At 38.9% G+C, this 27339-nt stretch overlaps 3 protein-coding genes across 11 annotated transcripts in view; 1 reads left to right on the forward strand and 2 right to left on the reverse strand.

The window, feature by feature from the left end:
* Positions 1-2387, reverse strand: part of stub1 (STIP1 homology and U-Box containing protein 1) — a 30933-nt gene extending 28546 nt beyond the window's left edge. The window contains exon 1 of the mRNA XM_052020974.1: positions 1950-2387. Within this exon, the coding sequence (XP_051876934.1) occupies positions 1950-2063 (114 nt within the window). The 5' untranslated portion in view covers positions 2064-2387. The remainder of the gene's footprint in view (positions 1-1949) is intronic.
* Positions 2388-2421: 34 nt separating this feature from the next.
* On the forward strand, positions 2422-12234 carry zgc:112496 (uncharacterized protein LOC541336 homolog). Of its 5 annotated transcripts, none has more exons than XM_052020975.1 (6): positions 2422-2537; positions 3709-3876; positions 5700-5793; positions 8705-8864; positions 8956-9108; positions 10426-12234. In XM_052020975.1, the coding sequence occupies exons 1-6, from the start codon at positions 2491-2493 to the stop codon at positions 10599-10601; spliced, it is 798 nt and encodes a 265-aa protein (XP_051876935.1). In that variant the 5' UTR covers positions 2422-2490; the 3' UTR covers positions 10602-12234. The 5 variants fall into 5 exon arrangements, with proteins under 5 accessions (XP_051876935.1, XP_051876939.1, XP_051876936.1 ...); XM_052020979.1 differs by having other exon boundaries at positions 2523-2602; XM_052020976.1 differs by lacking the exon at positions 2422-2537 and adding an exon at positions 2538-2685.
* Positions 12235-18418: 6184 nt separating this feature from the next.
* Positions 18419-27339, reverse strand: part of rhbdl1 (rhomboid, veinlet-like 1 (Drosophila)) — a 155564-nt gene continuing 146643 nt past the window's right edge. For 4 of the 5 annotated variants that reach the window (XM_052021843.1, XM_052021846.1, XM_052021842.1 and 1 more), the window contains 3 exons: positions 24531-24631; positions 20386-20446; positions 18419-19493 (listed from right to left, as the gene is read on the reverse strand). In XM_052021843.1, the coding sequence (XP_051877803.1) occupies positions 19222-19493; positions 20386-20446; positions 24531-24631 (434 nt within the window). In that variant the 3' untranslated portion in view covers positions 18419-19221. The remainder of the gene's footprint in view (positions 19494-20385; positions 20447-24530; positions 24632-27339) is intronic. The other variant, XM_052021844.1, reaches the window with a different exon arrangement.

Below are 27339 nucleotides of genomic sequence, written 5' to 3' on the forward strand. Positions count from 1 at the left end.
CACAGTATAGCTTTAATCAGATTGTTTTAATTCTAAAACCAAGAACAACATCTAAAGATTAAGTATCATACATAACTAGCAGTGCTATAACATAATATCCTGTTACCAGAAGTTACATTTTATGCTGAAAGAACTTATTAATTTACATCTTACAATTTGTAACAGGTGCTAATATGGCAGCACAGTGGAGCTGCTGCCTCACACCTCCAGCAACCTAGGTTTAATCCTGACTTCTTTGCCGTTTGTACACTATCTCTGTGACTATATGGGTTTCCACTGGGTGCTCTGGTTTCCCCACGCATCCCAATGATGTGTTTGTTAATAGGTTAATCAGCCACTGCAAATTGCCCCTAGTACTAAGGTGACTGTTCCGATCTGAGGGAAGTTCATGTGAATGTCGGGAGAATAAAATGGGATGAGTGTAAATGGGTTGGAATAGACTTGGGGGGGGGGGGGGGGGGGGTGGGTGGAAAGGGCGCTGCCAGTCCCATTTCTGTGCTGTATTACTCTTTGACTCTGAGGGGCTGAAGTGTATTTATTTATTACAAGGTGTACTGTGGGTAAGACAGATGAACTCAGAGCCTGGGTTAGTGCTTAGAACTATGAGGCTGTGGTTATTACAGAGCCTTGACTAAGAGAAGGGCAGGACTGGCAGCTCAACATTCCAGGGTTTAGATTTTTACCTATGTTATACAGAGGGATATAAAAGAGGTGGGTGATCAGGGAGAATGTCACAGCTGCACTTAGAGTGAACCTGGAGGGCTCATCCAGTGAGGCAATATGGGTAGCAGTCAGGAATAAGAAAGGTGCAATCATTCTGATGTGGTTATACTGTAGACCTGATAGAAGTTTATAAAATTATGAGAGGCATAGCCAAGGTAGACAGTCAGAGTCTTTTTCCCAGGATGGAAATGTCAAATACTAGAAGGCATAGATTTAAGGTAAGAAGGGTAAAGCTTAAAGGAGATTTGCAAGGCATGTTTTTTTATTACCCAGAGAGTGGTAGGTGCCTGGAATGCACTGCCAGGGGAAGTGGTGGAAGCAGATGTGATAGCAACATTTAAGAGGCACTTAGACAGGCACATGAACACATGGTGGATGAAGGGATATAAACTATGTGCAGGCAGATGGGATTCATTTATATTAGCATCTTGATTGGCATAGACATCATGGGCCAAAGGGCCTATTCCTATGTTGTACTGTTCTACGTTCTATAAAGCTGGAAATCTTGCAAAATGAATCATACCTTTTACATTATAATTTGTGGAGTTGGGTCACACCAGTAAAGTTAATAAAATGCCACCTAAAGCCATATTTTAATCTTTGCAGTATCATGCTAGCTAGTGGAAGATATACTGCTATAGGAGAAAAATAACTGAGGAAAAAAGGCAGAATTAGGGGCCTGTATGACATAACAATAATTCATACGATTTTATAAACAAATTTACGATCGCAGAATCCCAACACACATACTTAATGTTGATCTTCAGAAACAACTTCTATCAAGAGCTTGACAATTATGCAACAAGTTCAAGACATCCTAAGATTACCATTAGATATTGACCAGATGTAATTTTATTCATTTTGCAATATATAATTTATATTTCTATATTTCGCCGACTACATAATAAATGTTATACACGCTAGATCAAGCTGAAGTATCTGGTTTACGTCGCAGCAATACCGAATGCGGTAGGACAAACCGGTGAAAACTGCGACAGCTTTAATGCTGAACAAGTCGCATGAACCGTTGCATTTTTGTTCTGATAGCCGTGAAGTTCCCAATGCCACAGCCAGGAATGACAAAGCACAATGAATAACAGGGCGACAAGATATTTCTGGTGCCTGCTGTGCTTTTAGCCGGAATTGGGGAGTTTGGCTGAACTGGGGCTGGGCTGGGCTGGGCTCTACCCCCGTCCCTCCTCCCCGGCGCCAGGTGAGATACTCACTATGGCCTTGCTGTAGGAGGCCGCGGCTTCCTGATACTTTCTACCGAGGAAGAGGCGATTCCCTTGCTCCTTCAGCTCTTGGGCAGTCAGGCTCTTCTCGGGGCTTCCGGACATGCTGCTGCTCCGGATCCCCGGCGACTGGGCCACACTGGCGCGGGGGACAAGCCGGCGTCCTGCAGCAGCTGGCAGACACTCCGACACCGTGCAGCGGGCCCAGGCCAAAGTCCGGGCCTGCTCACTCAGCAGGGGCGTGTCTCGAACGATCCGCTTCCTGTGCCCCAGCGAGGCGAGAGACGGGGGGGCGATGGTGGGGCTCGGGCCCGGCGGGATCTGGGGCCCGGTGCCGCTGGAAAGGAGCCGAAAGCTGCGAGCGCCGTTTGTGTACAGGACGCACGTAAACAGCAGCGCTCGGTGACGTCACCCATCGCTGCCCCGCTGGTGACGTCTGGCAGCTGGCAACGTAATCGATATGTGCCGCCGCTGAACCTCGGTGCTCGCTTCGGTCGCGTGACGTCATCGCAGAGGCCGGCGCGCGCGACTGATGACGTGTGAGGGTCGACATCTTGCTGAAGGTTTCCAAGGAGACAGGTCGGTGACCGCGCCGGACTGTGCACCGGGAGTTAACGCTGCACCGGTGTTTAATCATAGGATGAGTTGAGTCTGCTGCCGGTGAATGGGTTTTTATTTCTTGTGAATGCTGTGTATCTGATGCTACGTGCCCGTGAAGCTGCTGCTAGTAAGTTTTTCATTGCACCTCTGCAGACATGGGCTTGTGCATGTGGCAGTAACCTCGACTTTGAAGTGGGATCGTGTCCAGTTTGTCCCAAGTTTGTCCCCTTTTTGAGATCCGCTTGCACGTTCGTCCACTTCGTGTTATTCTGGCTTTTGTTTTCCCGCCAGTTGATGCAAATTCCGAACATGCAGAAACAGAACGAAGTAGATTAAGATAAAAGCAAATAATGCTCATCGGGAAGGTGATCGATCTGAAACGTTAACTCCATTTCTCTCTACACACATGCTGTCTGGCTTCTTGGGTATTTCCAGCATTTTCTGTGTTTATTTTGGGTTTCCAGTATTTGTTGGCGTTTTTTGTTCTACATTTTGATGGATTTATGTCAAGATTTATGAGTCTTGTTGGAGTTACCCTCATCTGGCAAATTCCATCACATTTCCTACTTGTGGATGGTGTAAAGGGAGTTATGGGGTGAGTTTGCTACAGAATACCCAGCCTATGGTCTGCTCTGCAGCTAAAGTATTGTAATTCACTTTTAATTATCTAATGGCTATTTTACACATCAAATTCTGATCAGCAGCATTCCAGTAGTGATTAGATAATATATTTGCTCTCAATGCTGACAAGGAATAAGTATTAGAGCAGTCAACAGGGATATTTCTTAGAAAATAGAGCTTCAATTTAACTTCTGATCTAGAAAACTGCACATCTGGCACAATTTGTATTGCATTGACAGCCCACACTTGTTTGACATTTTGTTCAGTGCTTGCTCAGACCTGATGCAGGGTTTCGACCCCAAATGTTGACAGTTCCTTTCCCTCCACAGATGCTGCTCAACCCGTGAGTTCCTCCAGCAAAAATGTTGATTGTTCAACATTTTTCCAGGGTATGAGCACTTTGAGACTTTTTCATCCCAGACAAATCTTTAAATTTCCAGATATTAATGGATTACCAGTAGAGGAATGTTTTAAGTATGTTAATCAAGTTTTGTATCACTTTAAATAACAAATTGATGAAACCCCACAGGTTGAAGATACTTTTGCATGAAACCATGTCTGGAAATGGCGGACTGTATAACTGTAAGGATCCTGCTGTATGGAGGTCTGTCCTTGTTGTCTACAAAGATGTAGTCGAAGCAAAGGCAACAACATCCAAAGGTGTTAAAGCAGGCAAACTGGCTGCACTGGATAAATGGTGAGGGGTAGATCTTGAATAATTTAAACAAGGAAAAAGCTGCAGTAGTGACACAAATTTGCTAATGGCAGGCAGATGTCTTTGGATTATTCTGCTTTATTTTGCTGTTCTTTTGTGGCAAATGTATGTACTAGCCCTGAAATTAAGATGCTTTTCTACTTTTTTTAAACAAAACTGGAATCCATTCATCCAAACCTGTGACTTCTCAGAGTTCCCATTTGAACTGTTGATTCATACTTTCTGTGTAATTGGGCATGATGGCTGAAAGTCCCTTTAACAAAGGAAATGCACCTTAACCTGAAGCTGCACTGAATGCTGTAAATAAATGTTTTCATTATAACATTTTTTTATGATAGAAAAATTTTAAATTGCTTTATTATTGTAAAATATTCCTGTAAAATATTTCTTGGAACTGTATGCATTTGGCAGTAAATTTGATGGGTGGGGATTATTAAGCATAGAAAATAGAAAAATGATCTTCAAGGTAATGGTTTATAAAGAAATTTTGAATCCAGACAAAGAAGCAGCAATAAAGTGTGTTGAAGGTGCATATTTCAGAAAGGGGCAACAAAATGGCTGTAGGACAGTTGTTTAAGGAGGGGAAATTAAAAATATGTTGATATTGCTAAGCCACCACTCATACAGGACAGGAAGTAGGTGACATATAGGTAGGGTGAAGCAGCAATGAGGAGATTTGAAGCAGAGGTCAAGAATTTCAAACATAAACAAGCTGCGGGAGGAACTCAGCAGGTCAGGTGGCATCTGTGGAGGGAAATGGACAGTCAGCATTTCAGGTTGAGACCCTTCATCTGGACTGGAAGAGGGGAGATCACCAGTATAAAGAGGGGAGGGGTGGAGCAACAGCTGGCAAGTGGTAGGTGGATCCAGGCAAGGTGGGGTTGATTGACAGATGGAGTCAGGTGGGGGTGGGAAGTGTGGAAAGGTGGGGACAGAGGTTAGGAGGTGATAATTGGAGACGACAAAGGGCTGCAGTTTGTTAAATCTGATAAGAAAGGAAGATGAAAAGTAGGACCAAATAAGGTAGGGATAGTGGCCAGATGGGAACAGTGAGGGGTAGGGATAGGGGGCCAAGTGTGTGGGTGATGGGCAGGTGGAGGAGAGGAAAGAAACTGGCTGAGAGGGGGGTTTGGAAAGAAGGGTGTGTGTGAGAGGACGTGGGTAGATCAGGAGGGGGAAAGGAACAGAGGTGGAGCAGCTTGTCTGAAATCGGAGTATTCGATGTTCATGCCGTTGGATTGTAGGCTATCCAGGCAGAACATGAGGTGCTGTTCTGCTAGTTTGCTTTTGGCCTCACCCTGGCAGTGGAGGAGGCTGAGGACAGATGGTTTGGTGTGGGGATGGGAAGGGGAATTAAAATGGCTAGCAACTGAGAGCTCCAAATGGCCATTGTAGACAGAGCACATATGCTCAGCAAAGCAGTCGCCATCTCCTGAAGTTGGTTAGCATCTTGCCCACCCTCATCCTATTCCCTTTAAAATTAAAAGAGGATGGTTTGGGTTAGGATTTGAAACTTCTAATTATTTTGTTTTGCAATCTCGACAATTCTTCAGGTTTAAATTGTCCAACATTAATGTGATAAACAGTCAATATCTTTTATGGTATTGGCAGGGAAGACCAGCAGAGCCATCTATTTTTCTAATGAAGTAACACAAGACCATTTATATGAATCCAAATGGATGTGTGGAGTGTCAGTTTAATGCATGTAGGAATGGTGTGTGGTTTATGGTGGAGAATGAGAAAAGTTAACTTAATTGCTCTTTGATATAATTATGGGCAATCTGAAATTTAATATTCTAATTCAGGTATCAAGAAGAGTTACCAGAAATTGTTTGCAGCCGCACAGAGAAATTTCTCACTCATGCTGAGCTGGTGCAGTTGATGGAGTGGAAGCTGACAGTAAGTTAAGTGGGCAGGGTTGGGCTACATGTAATGAAATTTGAGATTATTTCCGCATGTTTGCATTTTCTTACTCGACATTCAAGAGTGGGAACTCTGTTTTTATTCTCTTTTTTCTCCTCTTTATTGAACCTGGTAGAAAGATAAGTTGTGGTCCCCGGAGTGCAATCCACTTTCTCTATGCAGAATGAGATCAAAATTGACACTTTTGCATCTGTTGCCTAATGTGATGCTGGATCTTTGGAGGAGTTTTGTTTTGATGTTTAAATTTTGGAACAGTACCCATCATCCTACCCTCCTAAGACATTGTAAAATGAGTTGGCAGAGAGCATCCACCTTTTAGTTGTCACTAATTAATCTTTGTGCAAAGCAGTTAAACAATCTCCAGGCAAAGAACAAAAATATATCAAAACCCAACCAAATGAACGGAAAATAAATTTGGAACACCTCTTCATAAACAAGTCCAGGAGACCACATTGCTTAATGTTTCGCCCATCTTTGTTAAGATACAACTCTGCCAGGAACAGATTCAGGTCTCATTTAAAGATTTGCCAAGAATCAGAAATTTGTTCCATAGTGTACTGTTATATGAGCAACAAAAAAACTCGTGTTTATTTGATTTGTTTGGATGCATACTGATCTTCCTCACTCTATCAATAGGAACACAGTCTAGTGCTTCATTTATTTCGTATATCATTGTCACATTAGTCGTGTCTTTCCTCCCAGAACCTTTTCCAAAACCTCTATATTACCTAATGCGAGGGAGCACTAGAACTGTTTTCCAAAGGGTACAAACAGCAATATCAAGATATTTGCCTGTGTTTTAGATCTAGTAGTCTTATTATCACAACCTAATACTCTGTTTGTTTCTTGGCATTGTTTATGAAACATTAGAGATTTATGTACTACAAGAAAGAACTGTTTCTTATAAACTCGCGTTAGTTAAATACCATTTTCCAAAATTTGGCCCATTTGAAATCTGTTTAGAGCTTCATTCTCGTATGTTATAAAATGTGATATAGCTACATTCAGTTATCATACTATTGCAACCAGATTTGTCATTCTAATTCAAATGATACCATATTTTATTGAAAGCTGGTTGTAGTAGGATTGTAGTAGGAGCAAAGCCAGTCCCTCCAAAATTGATGAGAGGGAATCTCCAGTGGATGTAGTGCATTTAGACTTTCGGAAAGCTTCAATAAGGTCTTGTATAAGGAATTAGTGTGCAAAATAAAAACACATGGGATATGTGTGTGGTGGTGGGGGAGGGGGGGAGGTTGCGGTTGTTAAGCTACTGATATGAATAAAGAACTAGTTGGTTAATAGGAAACAAAGAATAGCAATAAACATGCCTCTTTCCAAGTGGCAGATGGTGACTAGTGGGGTAGCACAGGGATCGGTGCTGGTATCCCAGCTATTCATCACATATTAATGATTTAGGTGAGGGAATATCCCCAAGTTTGCACAAAACTGATGGGAGGGTGAGCACTGAAGAGGATGCAGAAAAGTAACAGTTGATTTGGGGGTTGAGGGAGTGGGTGGAATCGACAGATGCAGTACAATGTGGATAAATGCGAAGTTATCTGATTTGTTGGCAATAACAGGAAGGCAGACTATCATCTGAATGGTGATGGATTAGGAAAGGGGAAAGTGCAACAAGACCTGGGTGTCCTGGTGCACCAGTTGCTGAAGTTAAACATGCAGGTGCAGGAGGAGAAGGCAAATGGTACGCTGGCCTTCTTAGCAAGAGGATTGGCTGCAAGAGCAGGGTTGTCTTGCTGCAATTCTACGGGGTTTGGTGAGACCACACCTTGATTATTGCGTGCAGTTTTGATCTCCTTATCTGAGGTAGGATGTTCTTGCTACGGAGAGAGCTTAGTGAAGGTTCACCAGACTGATTCCTTAAGACTGAGATGAGGCGAAATTTTTCTCCCTCAGAGTGATGAATCTCTAGAGTTCTCTACACCAGAAAACCATTAAAGCCAAACCATTGAATATATTTAAGAAATAAATGGATATTGTTCTTGGGGATCAAGGGTTATGGGAAGTAAATTTGAACAGGGTACTGAAATTGATGATCTGCCATGATTATATTGAACAGGGGAGTAGGCTTAACATAGAACAGTACAGCACAATACAGGCCTTTTGGCCCACAATGTTGTGCCGACCTTTAAGCCTCGCCAAAGACTATCTAACCCCTTCCTCCCACATATCCCTCTATTTTAAATTCCTCCATATGCTTATCTAGCAATCTCTTGAATTTGACCAATGTACCTACCTCCACCACTGCCCCAGGCAGCACATTCCATGCCCCAACCACTCTCTGGGTAAAATACCTTCCTCTGATATCTCCCTTGAACTTCCCACCCATTACTTTAAAGCCATGCCCTCTTGTATTGAGATTGGTGCCCTGGGAAAGAGGCACTGGCTGTCCACTATATCTATTCCTCTTAATATTTTGTACACCTCTATTATGTCTCCTCTCATTCCTTCTTCTCTCCAAAGAGTAAAGTCCTAGCTCCCTTAGTTTCTCTTCATAATGCAGGAGATTTACCAGGCAGCATCCTGGTAAATCTCCTCTGCACCCTTTCCAATGCTTCCACATCCTTCCTATAATGAGGCGACCAGAACAGGCTTGAAGGGTCAAATGGCCTACACCTTTTTTTAATGTTTCTATCCCAAATGTATAGTTTTAGGAGGTTACTTAGGCTCTAGCCCGAAAGGAAAAGTGCATTATTTCTGAGTGTATCACCTCTAGGTTGGCAACTTGGATAATATATGTGCTGTGATCAAAGACACTGTGTTGCACATGCAATTGGCCATCACGGGAGGGTTCAAATCTGTAATATTGTAGTGGGGTCACATTGAATGACTTCTGATTTGACTTTTCTTTCCCTGTGCCTTCTGATAGAGGGGTAAATTCCGTCCGATGCTACAAAAGATGGTCACAAGTAATTCTGTGAGCAATGTGGAGTCATGCACCCGGAAAGCTTTCAAGCTGCTTCCTGATGTGTCAGCTGCAATCACAGAGCTCACTAAGCTAAAAGCAGTGGGACCTGCCACTGCATCAGGTATGAAAGAAAGCACTTTCATTAGATTACTCGCTTTGCTTATTCATATGGGTCATTTATATTCTAATGGAAAGTTTTCTCTTCCGCTTAGCTGTGCTGGTGACTGGTGCTCCTCAGGAAGCTGCTTTCATGGCCGATGAAGCAGTAGAGTCAATCCCAGGCTTGGTTCCCATTAAATATACACTAAAGCACTACATCCTTTACCTGGACAAGGTGAGGGAGTGTGTAGAACAACTCAACACAAGTAAGTTCACGCACATATACACAGATGTGCACTATTTTTGTATCAAAGGAAATTCTATGGAAATGTTTTTTGTACAGAAGGAGGTTCCTTGCAAATGCCCTACTTTATGTCAAATACACAAGGTGAATATAGTGACTTAACAAGGAATTTGATGATTAAGAGTTGGGCCAGACTGTTATACAGTAGTCAAATAAGTATGGGGGCTCTCCTGAAGACAAATTGTAAGGTGTTGAATTTTAGTCCTGCATTTTAAGTTTTGTTTAATGTGTAGCTCCCATATTACAACAGTATACTTCAAAAATAATTGATAAGCTGCATAGTCCAGAGATGATGAGAAGTGCTCTGTACATAGAAGTTACACATTTTTCAGCCATTTAACTAACAATTTAGCCTACCCAAGCTTGATATCATTTTATTGAATGAAGTGACTTATTTACTAGAAAATAGAATTGAATTTGATCTAACTGGAGAGATGTCATCAAGATGATTGTGGATCTGGTCCATTTTCAGATGTGTACGATGTAAAGGAGCATAGTGGTTAAGTTACTGGAATGGTATCCAGGGATTTGGACCATTAATTCGGATAAATGAGTTAAAGTTCCACAATGGCAGTTGGGAAACTTGAATTCAAATAATAAAATATAAAAGATAGTGTGACTGATGGTAGCTGTGGAATTACTGTATTGTCAGTAAAACCCTTCAGTTTACAAACAACTTCCTGGATTGTACATAACGTCAGACTCACCAATGTGTGGTTGACTCTTGACTTCCTCTTCTGGGGCAGCTGGAGATGGATAATAAATGGCGATATTGCCAGAAACATCCCCATCACATGAATGAAACCTTCAAAAGGTGTTTGACAAAGTATCCCCTAGTAGGCTTATTATTAAAAAAAAATAAGTGCAAAGGATAAAAGGGTCAGGAGCTGCAAGGATGCAGAATTGGCTAAGGGAAGAACACTAGTTCTGAATGACTGACTGAGTTTCAGGCAAAGGCAGGTTTGGTTTCCTTTCTTTTGGTATTAGGTCCACTCCTGTTATTATTGTACATTATTAACTTGAATCTGGTGACTCAGAATTTATAAACTATGAAGGAGGTAGCATCTAGTGAAGGAGGTAGCATCTAGTAAATGAGGGGGTTGTTCTGAATGTTGTGTCAATGTTTGATGAGATCCATTTAATCTTGGAAGTTTTTGTCTTCTATTGAGTCATGCAGTGAATAATCCAATGGTTTAATCTTATTGGTGTGTGTCAGTGTGATGTGATGTGACTGTATTTTGGTGTTGCCATTCTGTAATAGTGCACTTGTCTTTTACAGATGACTCAGTGAATGATTGGACACCTCACAAAATAGAACAGTGTCTTTGGACCTGGGCTGTAGCCCAAAATGTCAAACCCTCATTGTTGAAGAGTATCATGACATATCAAAACAAAACATCAAATAAAGAAAAACTCACAGAAGTGAGACCCATGAAAAGACAGAAAATGCAATGATAAGCAAATCAATCCCTTTATCAAAACCAGAGTTGCAAGTAAGAGAAATTAGTATCCAGCTTTGCAGTGCCTAACTGGTGCAACAATTAATGTTGAAATCTGAAACAATTCAGTGAAGCCATACACTAAGGAGAGATGTTGGACCTGCAGGAAGGGGAAGAAATGCTATCATACCTCATTTTCATTTGGTGTCTATTAATGCTTTACTTGATGCAAGCTTGTATAGAAAAACTATAGCAATTACGTATTGATGGGCTATTGGTGTTTCAGTATGTGAACTGGAGGGTGTAGAAAATGCATTTGGTAAAACTGATAATCGGGTATCTAGTTGTTCAGAAATCCCAATGGCCTGGCATCTTGCTCCCTCGTTAGTACACTAAGTTCTTGTTATCTGCAGACATACCATTGGAGGATCTATCTACTCGCAAGCTGAAACTCGGTAGGTTCTGTTTCCCTTGCTCCCTTTTAACTCGCATGGATTCAGTTTCCCATCTCCTTTAAATGTGCCTGGATCACTAGAAAATATTTCATATTTCTGTGTAACATGTAAACAAAGTGAAATAGAAGTGCTAGGTAATAAGACTAACATCCAATGGTCCAGAAAATCTGCTAGTTCACCACCACCAAAATCCTAATGGTGCTGGATCATCAGAGTTTTGCTGTAAATAAAAAGTTTAAAGTTCAATCAGGAGGTGGTTTGTCAAGAGTATCATAGATACAATTTGATGATAACAGTTCATTTTGCCTAGTTGTATTTGCTGAACCCAGCTGAGGGATCTCATAATTGGAGGAAACATTCTGTATTATTGGAGTGGTCAATTCTGAAAGCTAATCGCCCATTTCCTTGGGGATTCTACCAATCAGTTGCTGTGATTTTTGACAGGAATCCTGTACATAATATAAATAGGAGTTCAACCAAAGTTAGGGACTGATGATGTCCCCTGATGCCTTCAATATTTGCTCATTTATTTTACACAGTTAAATTTGGTTTTGCTTTGCGTTTTTCTCGAGTACATGCTTGCATTAGACGAACTGTTTACTCTGAATGTGAAGATTACATCTGTTTGAAACAGGCTATTGGTACATAATTTTCATAGGGAGTACTCCTGCATGATTTTATTGTATTTCTGGGATGTCTCTGGATCTTCAAGTTACAGAAGGCAAAGGCAGAAATGCTTTGGAAACTTGCAGCTTTAGAATTGACATCACCAAGCACTGAGCAGTTTTTAGTCATGCTGCTTACTAGGATTGCATTTGCTATTTTCTTCAAATTCCTGACCCACTGTTCTCTATTCTACAAACCTCCTTTGTTTTGTTTTGTAGTGCAACAATATTTTTCCCTTTATTGTTTGCTCAGTGTACTTTCCTAGTTCCTGCCATCTGTTAATAAATTAGAATTGGTGATTAATATTACTCCATGTTCCTGAGCAGCTCTGTAGTGGTGTTCTGCACACTATATACAATAATTAATTTTGACTTGGTAACATTTGAATTGTACATCCTCCCTTTTTTAGCTTGATGCTTTGAACATTTTTTTTAAGAAACTAATTTTGGTGACCTCAATTTCACTTATTTTGCAGTCTTTTATAGGGGAGTGAATGCTTTCCTTTTTAATAAAATTGTTATAGTTGAATATAAAGAGTGTGTACCTCTTTGATGAATAACTGCCACTCATATTGAGTGACCCACCAACTTAATATAAGTTCATTGTATAACAATAGATTTGGGAGTTATTCAAAGCAAAGCATTGGAGAGAGGTTTGTCTTGATGAAGGATCAATGTTAATAGTGGCATAACCAATCGAACATTATCACAGAACACTCAACAACACTACTATCATCTTGCATTCAATTAATACTTTTTGCATAGTAAAACATCTCAAAGCCCTTCACCAGAGTATAATCAGATAAACTGTTGCTAAAAATTATATGTTTAAGCAAGTAATAATTCTAACTGAATAAGGAACTAGCGGTTTTCAATTTCTACCTGTATCAAATGTAATGGCCATGTTCACTGAGGGTGCACTTTTCGTTTAGTGGCTATTCTTGACTGCAGCAGAGTGCAGACTCTGAGCTTGGTCCAGACAGTCCCAACAAGTTCCAGGTCTGAACTCTGTTGTCAACAGTGAAGTATTCTCCTCTGGCAGGTGGGTTTGTCTCTTCCTCATTTCATAAAGAAAATAATGATCAATAAAAATTCAATTACCGTTGGGTGCTGGCAGAAATTTGTCAGTTTCTTTGCAGACTGTCCTTTTCATTCAGTTTATGGTCATTGGGGAATTAGTCCAAACTTTTACAGCTCTAAATCACAATAGCACAAACGACAATCCGGATTTCCAGCACTCTAAGCCCACAAACTGGCAACAGCACAGAATTACAATGCAAATCAAATGCCTGTAAACCTTGACATTAGTCTTAAACAAATAACTGCAGTGAAAGGGACCCCTGCCCATAAAACTGACTGCACTCACAGATAAAGTTAATCACCAGGCTTTTGTGCCTGTTCTGTGGCATTTGAGAATGCTTTTACAATTAAGCTGGGGGTTTTAGGTAAAATAGGTACCTTTCTTAAAAGACTTAATTTTTTTTAATATTCAAGAAACTGACTGTTCATACAATATAGTTGGTGTAAGTTGGCCATGCATATAGAGAGGCTCAGCAGCAAATAGGTCTCAGTCCGTGTGCAATTTAGGCCCCGCCCCCTGAATGCCCTGATAGCTTTTGGCAGAAGGCAAAGAGCATAGAACAGTACTGCACAGGAACAGGCCCTTCGGCCCATGATGTCTGCATTGACCATGATGCCAATACAAACTAATCCTATCTGCCTGCATGTGGTCCATATCCCTCCAATCTCTGCCTGTTCATGTGCCTGTCTTAATGTCTCTTAAGTGTTTACTATTGTAAATGTAGGGGTATTTGGAGACAATTTAAAAATTACGATTGCTGCAAACAAAATTTTAAAAACATTAATTAAAACAGTATGGAATGAATAAAACATAAAAATAAATAATGGCTGATAAAGGATTGAAAGGTGGATTTCTCAGCATATCTGAACTGGAGTTGAGCGAAATGTGCTGGCATCTGTCGCTCAGTGTGTCCCACACGTACAATAGGTTTGCACGTGTCCTGCACTTGAGTCTATTGGACCCATTTTTGTTTTTTATTCAAACTTGCATTTATTTAATGTCAGTTTACCCATCGATGATGATGGAATTAAACACTGACTTAAGTGTTTTTTTGTGCTAAGACTACTTTCAGTTGTATTAGGCTGCAGCAGATTGCCACTCTTAAATTTGAAAATTATTTTAATGCAACTTTTTTTAAAATCTAAAAATGTACTTGGTTGAGCTGGTTCACAGAAGATTTTAGCTTAATGGTTTGAGCAAAATGATTCTTCAGAGAAACTACTGAATATTTGATCATTGTTTTCACCCAAATTCTCACACCAAACTTTTTTTTTAATAAAGCACTGCTGTGTATAATTCAATTGAGAACTGGATCAGAAAGGTTTTATCTTAATTTATTACTGAATTTATAAAGAGGCTTAATTTTATTTTTCCTCGCAGCAAGTCAATTTCGAGACTTTAATCTCCTATTCCATTTAAAATATATTTTGACATACGTGGATTGCTTCAGAATATCCTGTTTGACAGTAGCAGGAATATTATACCACATAATGCAACTTGTACAATCCTACTGCCAGGCTGTAGACTATTGAGTTTAATTGTGTTGTATTGCTGAAATCAATATTCAGGTTAATAGCAGGTCAGGCTGGCTTTGTCTGAAGTGCAATTGCTAAGGTAATGAGAAATTATACACTTGAGATTCTAGGGCCAGTTAAAGGTGCTTTGTCGCTAGGAGAGATTCACCGCAGTTTATCTGCAAATTCTAAATAATTAATTTTCTTTCTATTTTAAAATACAATGCAGAAAGCACTGTGCATATGGATGAAAAATGCTTTAGCTGCTGCAAAGTGTGGTGAGAGCAACAGAGTTTCAATGAACAAAAACTGGGCATGGGAACCATGAGAATTCCCATGAAATTGTGCAGAGTAAAGAGGAGCAGGTGTGGTGTGGAAGTGGGAATGAGTGCTTGTCTTCAAAAACTTGGAAAGAAGTTTGTAAGATATCAGAATCAGCACAACAAGTTGTTCTTTTGAAACATTCTTGGAAGAAATGTTTGTTACTTGTTCACAGTAGGAAGATCAATAAAAGTATATTTTTATGCACAAATCATTATTTCTTACTGAAAATCAAAAACAAAGACAAATGAATGATGACTTAAGTACGTTCCTGAATAAAATAGAAAGATTCCACTTTGAAATTTGACAAATTTCATTTAATATGCTTTACATGCTGCAAACAACCTTTAATATTTTAAACTAAACCATTTCAGGAAAACTATCTCAGAAAGAGTTGGAATTAATATTTTACTTGGGAGGGGGAATTGCAAGTATATGCTAAGTTTAGAGATAGGAAAACCTCAGAAGGCTGCATTTGAATCTGAAAGCGGTTTATACATTGCAAGGATTGATAAGTGCAATTGCTCAAAGCCAGGATCAGCTGCTTATATACTGTAATGTGAGGAAAATGCAGCCATATAATTCCTATTTTGGCAGGACAATATTAGACTATTCTTGGCACTTAACTGGTGCATTTCTGGTTAAGTGGATCTGATCAAGTATTTTCAGTTGCCCAGTATATCTTCTATTTGTCACTAACCAGACCAAGTAGAAAATAGAGCAGATAGGAAGGCCTGTTGTTTCTAAAATCTAAACCTGATAAATCAAAGTCACATTTTTGTTCTAATTAATCTAATTATCCATGACTTTGAATCACGTATGAAGTAGGAACTTGGCATTTAAATAAAAAAGCTAATTTGAATTAAATAGCTTTGCACTAGGTCTATCTGGCATCATTGATCATTTCTGCACAATCTTAGTCTGTTTTCAAGCTTTCCTTTATATTCTGTGTTCATTTTAGGTCCCAATAAGAAGAAAACTATATCTAATTTTGCTTCCTGTAATAATTCCTTATTCCCGCATCTCAATACTAATGCAAATACTTTTGATAATTTATATACTGGTCATACTGTGTGACGTTATCAATACTTAATGCTTTGGTTACATTCTCTTCACCTTAATAGTCACTGTTTTCTCTTAAACTGACCTCTAAGACCTCAAATAGATTTTACATATAATTCCTGATCTGGTTCATCTTGCCTCTTATTTTTCACATGACCTCTATCAGTTTCAAGGCATAGTCTGTACTGAATTTTCAATTTTCTCTGATGTAGTGTATCTAGTTAATGATGAATCAATTACCCTTTCTTTCCTCCTCCTTTACTTAACACAATTCAAATCTCCTTTCAGAATTGTTTGTTCTTTCACAAAAATTTATCTTCCATGTATATTTTCATCATTCTAACTCGTGTGTGTATATATAGTCCTCTGATATTTTTATTGTTTTACAGCATGACAGGGTGATTGCTTCAATCAGTTTCTTAATAACATTTCACTGAACAAGTAATTAATATAAATACAATACTGTCACTGAGTACTCGCTATACTAATGATGCTTCAATTGAATCCCTGTGAAAGAGCAATTGAAAAATTCCTGTTATTGAGTTGCTAAACCAAACTCTCAGCACCGTTATTTTTTTCATTTATGGTATTCTTTTACCCTCTCTCAGCCCCATTCCAACCTCCACCTTTTCTTGCTACTTTTCTTCCCTTTCCCAATTTCTGTAACAGACATTGGGATTCTGGTTGAGAATGTGGTATGCAGAAACATAGGAAAAGGACTAAGCCATTTGGTCCCATGAGCCTCATTGAAATTAAGTCTTAACTCCATATGTTCAAGTTGTACCAAATCCATTAACACCTTTCTTTTCCTTTAGAAACTGATGCTATTACCTTACCCTCTACTTGATGTCTCAGCCCTTTCTTTACCAGATTACATACACAGATCTTTAAAGCAAAACCTGAACCGCAACCCGCACATAGCGTATTATGCTACTAGTGTCATTTTGCTTCAGTAGTCATACGTTCACTTGGAAATGAGCTTGTGCAGAATTAAAAGAGGAACAATTCCAAGGTACAATCTGTCCTATCATTATAAATATTACATGTTACTTGTTTGAAGACTAGCAGGGGTTCTCCAACCAATATTTATTCCTTTTCCAAGATCATGAAAACTGATTATCTGGTCATTATCATGTTGCTGTTTGTGGTGCAGATTGACTGGGGTTTTATTCATTATCCATTTAGGGATATCCTGAGTCATGAAAAGCACTTAATAAAAGATTGTTATCTCCTTTCCAGTTGCTGACATGCTGAAATACCTTGGTCACTTGCAATATTATTTCTGAGAGACCATATCTGATGCATCCTGCAGCAAAAGAACTTCAAAAGTCAATAGTCAATTAAATTAATGGAACTCCCCTTAATGAAACAGAAATTGCTAGGGGCTTATATTAGGGGTCAGGGCAAGTGGAATTTTGTTGTGGGGTGATATATTTAATGCAAAACCTGCCTTCATTCCTCTTGCTTCTATTCTCTGCATGTGTTGGGCAAGGCTTACCACAATCGATGCAACTAGTAGTACCACAGCTGGCCTTGGTGACCCCTGATTTAGGGCAAGACTGGGATCCTGCACCATGATTCCTATTACACTTAGGTTAAAGTTCAGGTCAAGGGAACTAAAACCTGAATGGCTGTAAGTTCTTAAAAAAGATTAATGGATCTAAACATATTGGCTGGTGGCAGCCCATACTGTCCCCACACACTCCATACTAAGGATACTACAAGTATACAAATGAATTGAATTTGCATTATTACAAAATATGACGATGTGGGCTATGACCCATTCACCTTGTTTTGGCAATATGTAACAGGAAACAAAATAGGCAGTGTTAAATACCAAATTCACTGTCACATCGACATTCCGTTTACCTTCAATATTTAGCTATATTTAAAATTTACATCAAGACATCCATAGGTTTTTCTGATACATAATGTTTTAGTCACTGCTCTCATTTACAAATTCAGTCAAGACTTTTTTTTAATGTCCCTGGCCACTTCCTCATATTCAACTTACCTCCAACCACTCCCAGTTTAGCAGCATCTGCAAATTTGGGCAATTTTCACATGTGTTTTAAGTTTAATTCATTAGTGTATGTAAACAATATAGTTGTCCCATTTACATCCCTGTAGCCGTGACAGTAACTTCCTGCCATTTCAAATAATTCCAATTCCAAGTTATTCTGTGAAAATCCCACAATCTTAAATTCAGTAGCAATCTTTTGAAGGGAACATAAAGGCTTTTATGAAACCTAAGTACATCACATGCATGCACTAGTTTATTTAAAAAAACAGTTCCTCAAAACTGTTAAACAGGTTTCTCCTTTGGCTGTTACTGAATTATTGCGCAAGTATTCTGAGATTTCTCCTGATAATTGATTCTATTATCTTACTAATTATGGATGCAAGGTAGCTGCTTGCTAATTTGCAACTGTTTCCTTTTTTTGAAGTGGTTTGTTGGCTTATTCAGCAATTTGCAGGACACCTTTGTATTCAATTTCTTCGAGATACAAATGGAAATGTAAAATAATATTTCTACTGTAGATTTCCAGTGGGAATAAAAAAACAACTAATGGGAATCTTCCCCTCTAGTGATAATAGTATTACACTAATGGAAATATTTTCTATTTCCAAGGGTGCCTCTTCATACATAACCAATAAATGTGGTTCTTCTTTCAAACATATACAAATAGATATTTGTGATCAAGGTCAATATTTATTGAGACATTTGGCTTGAAAACATCCGTAAGAAATGTAACATGTTAGACTTAACCAGTTTAACTAGACTTAATATGTCAAAGTAAGGATAGCGTAAGTCATTATTCACAATATAAATTTTGTCATTTAAACTTTTTCAATATACTTTCACATCCCATTTGATGAAATGTACATAAAATACAGTGAGTTTCTTGATAAAATTGAGAGCTAGTAAAATGAATTCTATGTGAGTTAAATTTGGGCTTTCTAAATTATTCCTTAGAAACCATCATTCCAGATTGAGACTGTCCCAAATGGATCAACACCAGGAAGTCAATAGTGTTGGGTACTTATAATCTGCAAAAGCATTAAGCTGATAACACACTAGCTGTATTCCTCTGTGACCTCTGCCTGTTCCAACCTGCATCTTAATTCTCTGGGCATATGCATTTGGGGGTGTATCTGCTATGGAAAGTATATGCCCTTCAAATCAGGTTAAACAGCTCTACCAATTTGAACTTTGCAGTGACTTGGCTTGAAGATTCTTTAGCACAGTGTTAGATTTCCACAACACCTTGTTCACCACTTAAAGTAAACAATCTTCCATCTATACTCTCAAAAACGCATAATTTGCAAGTGATATTAACCCTTGTTTATATTCATTGTCAAGTAATTGAGATAAAAATTCTGTCAATCACAATGATGATAAAAATTCAGTAGTCATAAGGTCTGTTTTAACAGTTGTTCATTAAAGGTCCATTTTATGTTTCTTCATTAGCAAAGAGGTTCCACGGCCAACTAAACCCCTCTGTTGGGACAGGTTCCAAAGCAGACCAATGGCTACCTATGGTGGAGGTGGGATCTGCACACCCAGGAGATCGTATGCAAAAATGTTCCAGAAAATTGCAAAAATGACAAAGACAGCATAAGAGAAAACCATGACCCACCAGGCACACTGCTGGTGGAGATTCTCCTCATAGCTGCGCAAGATGATGAGTCCCATGCTGATTCCCACCACTGCACCAGCCAAATGTGCCATAAAGCTGGGCTGGGGGCCAGATGAGGGAAGTGGAGGGGAGAAACGTAGCCATACTGCACGTCCAACCTCAGAGCTCACTGCCAACAGAATAGAGCACAATTTTAAAAGTTCAACACTTGGAAACAAAATCAATAGAGAATCCAAGCTATACACAGTTCTTTTACTATACAAATAAATTTTTGAAACATGTATTACATTACTGCAATCCTTCCTATGTGAACATGAAGGGGCTTGATAACCTTGTATTTTAACAAGAGAGAATCTGTAATAATCTAGTTAGTTGAAGTTCTGCACATTGATTATGAATGATATATAGTATTTTTTAATTACCCTTTGGACCATGCTATAGTACTATTAAGTCCACATAATCGGAAGAGAGAGGGCTGGGGAGAGATTTCGAAACATAGCATTCACTTCAACAGGATGGGCACTACCCCAAACATAATGGATTATGACCTAGTGTACTGTTCCTTCAATGGTACAAGTTCTTGTTTCACCACTCCTGGCCCTTCCAACCTCAATCTACCTACATCTGGACCCTGACTTCTGTTAATAGATGGACTCTCTGGGGCAGGTTGCCAGCTATTTGTTAATACAGACTGGCACACAAAATGCACTGGGTCTCTTATCATTAGTAATGGGCAGATAGCCAATATGCTTTGCCAGCGAGCCAAATGAAAAAATCACAGGGGTGGAAATCTGCCACAGGGATTTTGTATGTGCCAGTTGCTGGCTTCTAATCTTTGGTGCTTGTCAATGAGAAATAACAATAGATGTAATTGTTTATCATTAAAAAAAAATGAAGAGCCATGGTCTTAATAATGAATATACACTCTTGTGAGCCTGTATAGAAAAGGGCAGGATACTCAATAGTTTTAATTTATACTTAGTGTTACGGTTACGGTTCTTTATGATAGGGAGGTAAACAACTATTGCAGGAAACAAACTACCTAAAGTCACAGTACTTACTGCAGACAAGTGCCAATATCATTCGGAGCAGTTTATAAGGACACCTCATTCCTGCCCAGTTCTGAAAAACAATAAATAACAACTTGGGGTCCATTATTCTGTAAACATTATCCTTGGATCAACTTTATCTCGAAGTCAGGAGGGTTCAAGGTTCCAGTCTAGGATTTGAACCATAATCCATTATTGAGATAATGCTGCATCACTGGTAGTGCAATCTTTCAGATGAGACATTAAACTAAAGTCCCCATCTACTCTCTCTAGTGAACAGAAGAGAACCATTTGTGCTATTAGAAGAGCGGAGAAGTTCTTTTGGTAAACTGAGAAACTCTCGTCCCTCAATAATACAATCAAAAACAGATTAACTGGTTATTCATCTTAGTTCCTTTGAACAAACTAGCTTCCACATCCAGAAAATTAATTGGATTTATAGTAATTCAGGATCCCCTAAAGACATGAAAGGTCTGTGCAAATACAAGGTCTTTCTATTACTCCAGTACACAGTAACATAAAATCTGCATACACAACTTATATTTTTATACTTTTTAATACGAGTAACATTCAAATCCAGTTCAACATATTTCCTGTCAACAATGGTGAGAATTTAAAACAGGAATAAGATCATCCTCATGGATCCCAGCTTCATGCATCATATAAATTCATTTGGGTAAATTGTGTTTCCAGATTAGAGCAGCCTGGGTTTTTATGGTAAACTTGGGGGTAATGCCATTATTTAGTATTCTATATTGCTGCCCTAGTACAGATATAAACTGAAGTATTGCAATCCATAGCCTGGATTTTGCAGTCATTGTTCATAAATGGTGCTAGTTATTCACAATACTTACACTTATTCACAAGCTTTCTATGAGCTCTTGTATTCACTTTTATGATGGTGATTAGGAATCTGAAGCACTGCCACAATGGATCTGGGAACTTTGTGAACAGGGAAACCAACAGCAGATCTCCTTAACCAATCAGATTTTAGAATCCTTCTTGACCCACAAAGAGTCCAAACCAGGAATTGTAAATTAAAATATTTAATTCAAAGACAAATCATCTTCAGAAAACAAAATAAAGAGAGAAAAAGATGGCATTCAGAGAAAGGTGAAACAGAAAGAAAACTTTTTTTTTGCTTTTAACACTGGGGATAATAATTCTAACCTATAAATAGACACCACACTCATAACCTCTAACCTGAAAATTAATTGTTATTTGTTAACAATTAGGACATATACCATTAAAAATCTATTTACATCTGAGTCATCAGCCTCTATATTTTCTAGTGTGTTTATTGAGTAATTATCACTCTAAGTACAGCAATTTCATGCCTTTCCACACGCCTTTCAATGCAGAGTCTCTCAACATAATCCTAATGAAGCAAAACCTTGGAAGAGCAGAGCAACTCAGTCAACACATACAGCATAAGGACATTTAGTGGAATATTCTACCTATCTGATTTACTCTTTAATAATAGGGAGTGCTAATGGCCTAACTGCAACATCTGGATTATTATGAAATGTTAGGCTGATTACCACTCATGCTTCCTAATATTTATAATACAAGTGATAAGAGGCAGTAACCTGCAATTCAGTTTCACGATTACCTGGTTATTGTCTATGCACCAATAATGAAGTACTTTTATTTTACACAGATGGTTGGGTGTCGTAATTGGATAGCACTTGCTCGAGCTGCCTTTGTTTAAGTCAAGAAATAGATGCACATTGAAAGTAAATGGATTAAAACTAAATTAATGAAGGGAGGAATTTTGGGTAAACACATATACTGGTATCCCATAACATAACATCATGATCTGGATGTCAGGAAATTGCAAGATCATCTTTTTCTTGTCACAAAACAATACAAAACAATAACTTCATTATAAAATAATAAAGACTGACCATGGCAAAGGTATCTAAAACTAGAGGGCACAGGCTTAGCGTAAGGGGTAAGAGGTTCAGAGGGGATCTGAGGAAGAACTTTTTCACTGAGGGGATGGTTGGAATATGGATCACACTACATCAGTGGATGATGGAAGTAGGTACTCTCAGAACATTTAAGTATCTAGACTAGTATTTGAATCGCTAAGGCATAGAAAGCTACAGTCCAAGTGTTGGTAAGTGGGACTAGTGTAGATGGATACTTGATGGCCATGGACATGGTTGGCCAAAGGGCCTGTTTCATCGCTGTACAACTCTATGACTCTATTTTAGTACTAAATTTCTTGAGACCAGATATTTAAATTTAATTTTGAAGGCAATTTATTTGTTGCAAATTGTTCAGTGACGTTTTCATTGGAATTCTAGACCTATAATTCTTTCTTAGATTTAAGTAAAGTTGCTGCTGTTGGTTGAGCTGTTACCTAATTTACATCATACAAAATCAGGTTGCTAATGTTATTCCAAATGAAAAACAACCTGCTGGAGGAGCTCAGCGGGTTAGACAGCATCTGTGGAGGGAATTGAACTGTGGACGTTTCAGGTCAAGACCCTTCATTGGTATTGGTATTGGTTTATTATTGTCACTTGTACCGAGGTACAGTGAAAAGCTTGTCTTACAAACTGATTGTACAGGTCAATTCATTACACAGTGCAGAATAGTAAAGGTAATGAGTAGATCTGTAGAGAGCAGCTTGCAACGTGTCACCACGCTCCGGCGTCATCTTGCATCAGATGTTGCTTCTGATTTGAGCTGATTAGCACTCTATTTCCCTCTGCAGATGCTGCCTGACCCGCTGACTTCCTCCAGCAGTTATTTGCTCCAGATTCCAGCATCTGCAGTCCCTTGTGTCTGCATTTGTCTTTATTTCCAACAAAGTCTCCTTCTGACTTTAGCCACCAGATGGCACCAACATGCTGGTATCTGCTGCAATTGATGAGCAATTGAGTCAAATAATTAGAAAATGCGCCTGATCTGAAAATGTTATGTATACAATCAAAGGTGCAGCCAAAACTATCCCTGCAAATTGCCCTGGGCACATCTCAGCCCCACCTAACTCCTTGTCACTGAATCCTGTCAGCTTTGGTTGCCATTTAAAACTGCATTTATCCAGATCAAGGCATTTATTAAATGGGTAGGTTCCCTGCTCCTATTTAACTGCCTTCCAATACAGTTTCATCTGGATAGTGAGAGGTGAGGAAAGGAAAGGAAGAATACATTCTACAGACAAAATCCTCAAGCTGCTCCCACACATCTGGACACCTAGTTAAAGCATATAGCTGGGAGGAGTCCTGAAACCCACTGCTTGCTGCCCCACCTGGCCAAGAAGTGTGAACACAATAAAGTCTAAAGCAGGGTAGAAACACTGGATTTTGGAATACAGGTTGAAACTCTTGTCCGGCACCCTTGGGAGCTGACTGGTGCCGAACCACAGAAATTGCCCCCGATCATCTTTCTCTGAGCTGGAGAAATGTTCTTTTTAAGTATAGACAGTCCCAGGGTTACGTGAAGGTTCCAAAAACTGCCTGTAACCCAAAATTTCCACAAGTCAGAAACGCTGTCAGCTAAGATTGCAAAAGTTGCGCTGGTAGGTTAATTAGCTACAGATTAGTACAGATCCTGGTTGATTTTAGTTCTTGGTTAGTTCTTTGTTAGAATTAGTTAATTAGTACAGATTTATAATACAGATTCAAAACATTCTGGACCACAGGAGTTGCTGGATCACAGAATGCCAGACCAGAAGGTTTCTACTTTTGGGGTAGAAACCTGGCTTTGATCACCTGCACTGAATGTGCATTATAGATCCAGTGCTGGTTCTACTTATATTCCAAATTTGGTTCCATTGAAGTCAATTAAATCAAATTTTAGTAGCGGAATGCAGTAAGCAACTGCAACTTCCTCAAACATTTTGCAAACAACCAAGGGTGAGTTTCTTCCCTTTCTTATCTAATTATCCTTCTGTTAGAAGTGGTTTCTAACACTCTGGAACCTGCTATAATGCAAAGGTGCAGCATTACTGTTACATGGCAACTTGGTAAAGACTGAGTACTCTCTAATGGGTCGAGATATTTCATATTTCAGGATTTGCACTGCGCCAAGGAAAAACCTCCTGATGCTGAATGGCATAGTCCTTGACCTTCATTGTAGCTCAATACACTTTTGGTTTATTTGTATTATTTTGTCTAACTGCTAGGGATGAATAAAATTATTACCATGACAACGTTGGCCAAGTGTGCGGAACAGAGCGCATAAACGCCACCAGAGGCTCCAACCAAAGGTGCTCTCATGTCAGTGATAGAAACGGTCAAGGATCCTGCAATGTAAAAACAAACAATAGGTAAGTAAATAGATCCAAGAAAATTCACTGCATCCATCCAGTCAGCAGCATGGTATTTCCAATACACTTGCAAAATGATTCTCTAAGTAGAAAGCATACATTTCCACCTATAAATAACACTTGTGACTCATTAGACATTTCTAATTTTTTCAAGTTCCCTTCCGACCTCTGACTAATTTGCACTATTTCTTGAGCTACATGCAACAATGTACAAAACTCTTAGCTGGGTAACACTGTCTACCCTGTCCTATCAGCTTTTTCCACACATATTTTGTCTAAAACTATTTTAGAGCGAGTCTTGCATACAGAGACAGCATTTGTGATATTATGGTATCCCTGGACAGAGTGATCATAATATACAATTTCAGATTACGTCTAAATGTGATGTACTACAGTCTGAAATTAGGTCTTGGGTCAAGCTGGAAAAGATAAATTGGGAAATAATTCTTGGTAGATATGAAATGGAAAACAGTTGAAAAATTATTCTAATTCTCAACAAAAATATGAAGAAAAAACTCTAGAAGTGTGGTACTGCCATGGCTAACTAAAAAAGCATAAACTTTTGTATAGTATTAGATGAAAAAGAACCTTGAGCAATGTTAATAAAAAGAGTAGAAAGCCCAAGGATTGGAAAACTTCCACAAATCAGCAACAGAAGGCCAAGAAATATAGGTCAGAGAAAACAAAATACAACTAAACTGACAAGAAATTTCAAAACAAATGGTGAAAACTTTTATATGCAAGGATTGTGATAAGATTGTGAACATGCAACTAAAGTTCCTCTGCTTCAAGTTTTAGAACTTCAGGGATACTATCTGCTCCCAAGGCCTTGTTGTTTTCCATTTGGCATATGGCTCTTCTGAATTCTTTTCAGTCTGGGATGGCAGTCAGCATCGGATGATTTGCTATGTGAAGTCAAGGATGATCATGTCAAGGACAAAGTCATTGCTAAGGGGTTCTTCCACATGCCTTCCAGTAGGTGCTGACCGCCTCTCTATCCTTGCGAAGTTCAATTCTGTTCTTAGCTCTTAGCGGGACAGTAGTGGTCTGGAACTCACTTCAGTGAAGATTTGCTAGAACTGGTTCCTGAGATGAAAAGGCTGGCCTACGAGGAGAAACTAAATAATATCAGCTCAAAAAGAAAAAGAGGTGATAACAGTTAGGCAAGCACAATTATTAGAGAGTTTAACAGTTTACTGAGGATCTGTATCCCCTGGTTTGAAAGTCTAGAATCAGAGTCATAGTCCCAATTTAAGGTGTCAGTTGTTTGGGACTAAGCAGAGGAGTAATTTCTTTACACTAAAGGTTATGAACCTTTGGTACTCTTTATCCAATCAGAATGTGAATGTTTAGTCAAAGAGTATACACTAGACTGAGAACAGCAACCAAAATAAGCAAAAGATAGGGCAGTCAACTTCAGCCTTGACCTTGCTGAATGGGAAAACAGTCTTGATCGGCCAGATAACTTACTCATGCTCCAACTTCTTATGTTCGTATTCAAGTGGATTTTTCCATTCCTTACTATTAAATTGTTTAGATCTTTCCCTGTTATTGTTACTTACCCTTTCTGCACCATGACTGTAAATGAAAGCTCTGTTGTCTGTATAGCCTTTTTGATTGCTAAGCTTGGTTTCCTAGTGGATATTTTTGAATCTCCATCTGCTTCCCTGATGCCACTGGGACTTGTGCCTGGACCATTGAAGATCACGTTTCCCTGGTTATCTGCTGCTGGGTTCGTGCCTGTGTTTTATTTCCTGGTGATTAGTATTGTCTTGATTATTTCTTGAATGTTAGCAGTTCTCCCTCATTCTAACTTAGTGAATGTATCGATGTGGCTACGCTAAGGTCTGCAGCCAGAATCCTTGTGGCTTATGTCCCTTAACTTCTTGATAGCCTAAATATATTTGTAAACAGTTCACCTAGTGAGATCTTGATTGTGCTATAGTGAAAATAGCCTTTACTGAGTCAGCAGCACATTTTACATCTCTTGAGATTTTTATTTTCAGTGACTAGTGGGTAAAGTCTAAAGTCATGATCTACCTGAATCACCATAAACAACACAAACTGTGCTTGGTTTTCCTTCTTAATGTTATATCCATGGCTCTTTGATTTATTATCAACTCTTATAGCTCACTTCCAAAAGAATGAAGACATCTTTCAAGCAGGCAACATTTGGTGGGTGTGAATCAAGTCTCTTATCATGACTGAATACAACAAGAAATTTCAGATGTACGGTTTAAGAAAAATCATTATTGATCTTCATTACTTCCCATTAAGGTGTGACCCAATCAATATTCATTAACTGTATACATCATGAGGCTCTATTTATCTCTCTAGTTATCTAAGGAGGTCCCATTGTAAAACAACTTAGTCACAAACTTCTCATTTTAAATTTATATTTTTAGATTTGTCATTCAGCTGGATTAGACATGGTATACCCTAGGCCAGTTTCACAATGTAAAAAGGTTAAAAAGAAGCATATCAGTCCTGCAAAATATTCAGCACTTCCAGACTGTGGGTGCCTGTCTGCTAGCTTTATTAAAGGCCTCACAAGTTAAAGAAAAATATTAATTGACCTTCATCCCCAGGATACTTCTGAAAATTGTATCCTTTTGTTGTGTGAGACACCCATTGAGTAAAAAGAACTGTTGCACTATTTCCAATCTACATCAATTAATTCCAAA

This window comes from Pristis pectinata, chromosome 8 (genome assembly GCF_009764475.1).
Source record: "Pristis pectinata isolate sPriPec2 chromosome 8, sPriPec2.1.pri, whole genome shotgun sequence".
Lineage (NCBI taxonomy): Eukaryota > Metazoa > Chordata > Chondrichthyes > Rhinopristiformes > Pristidae > Pristis > Pristis pectinata.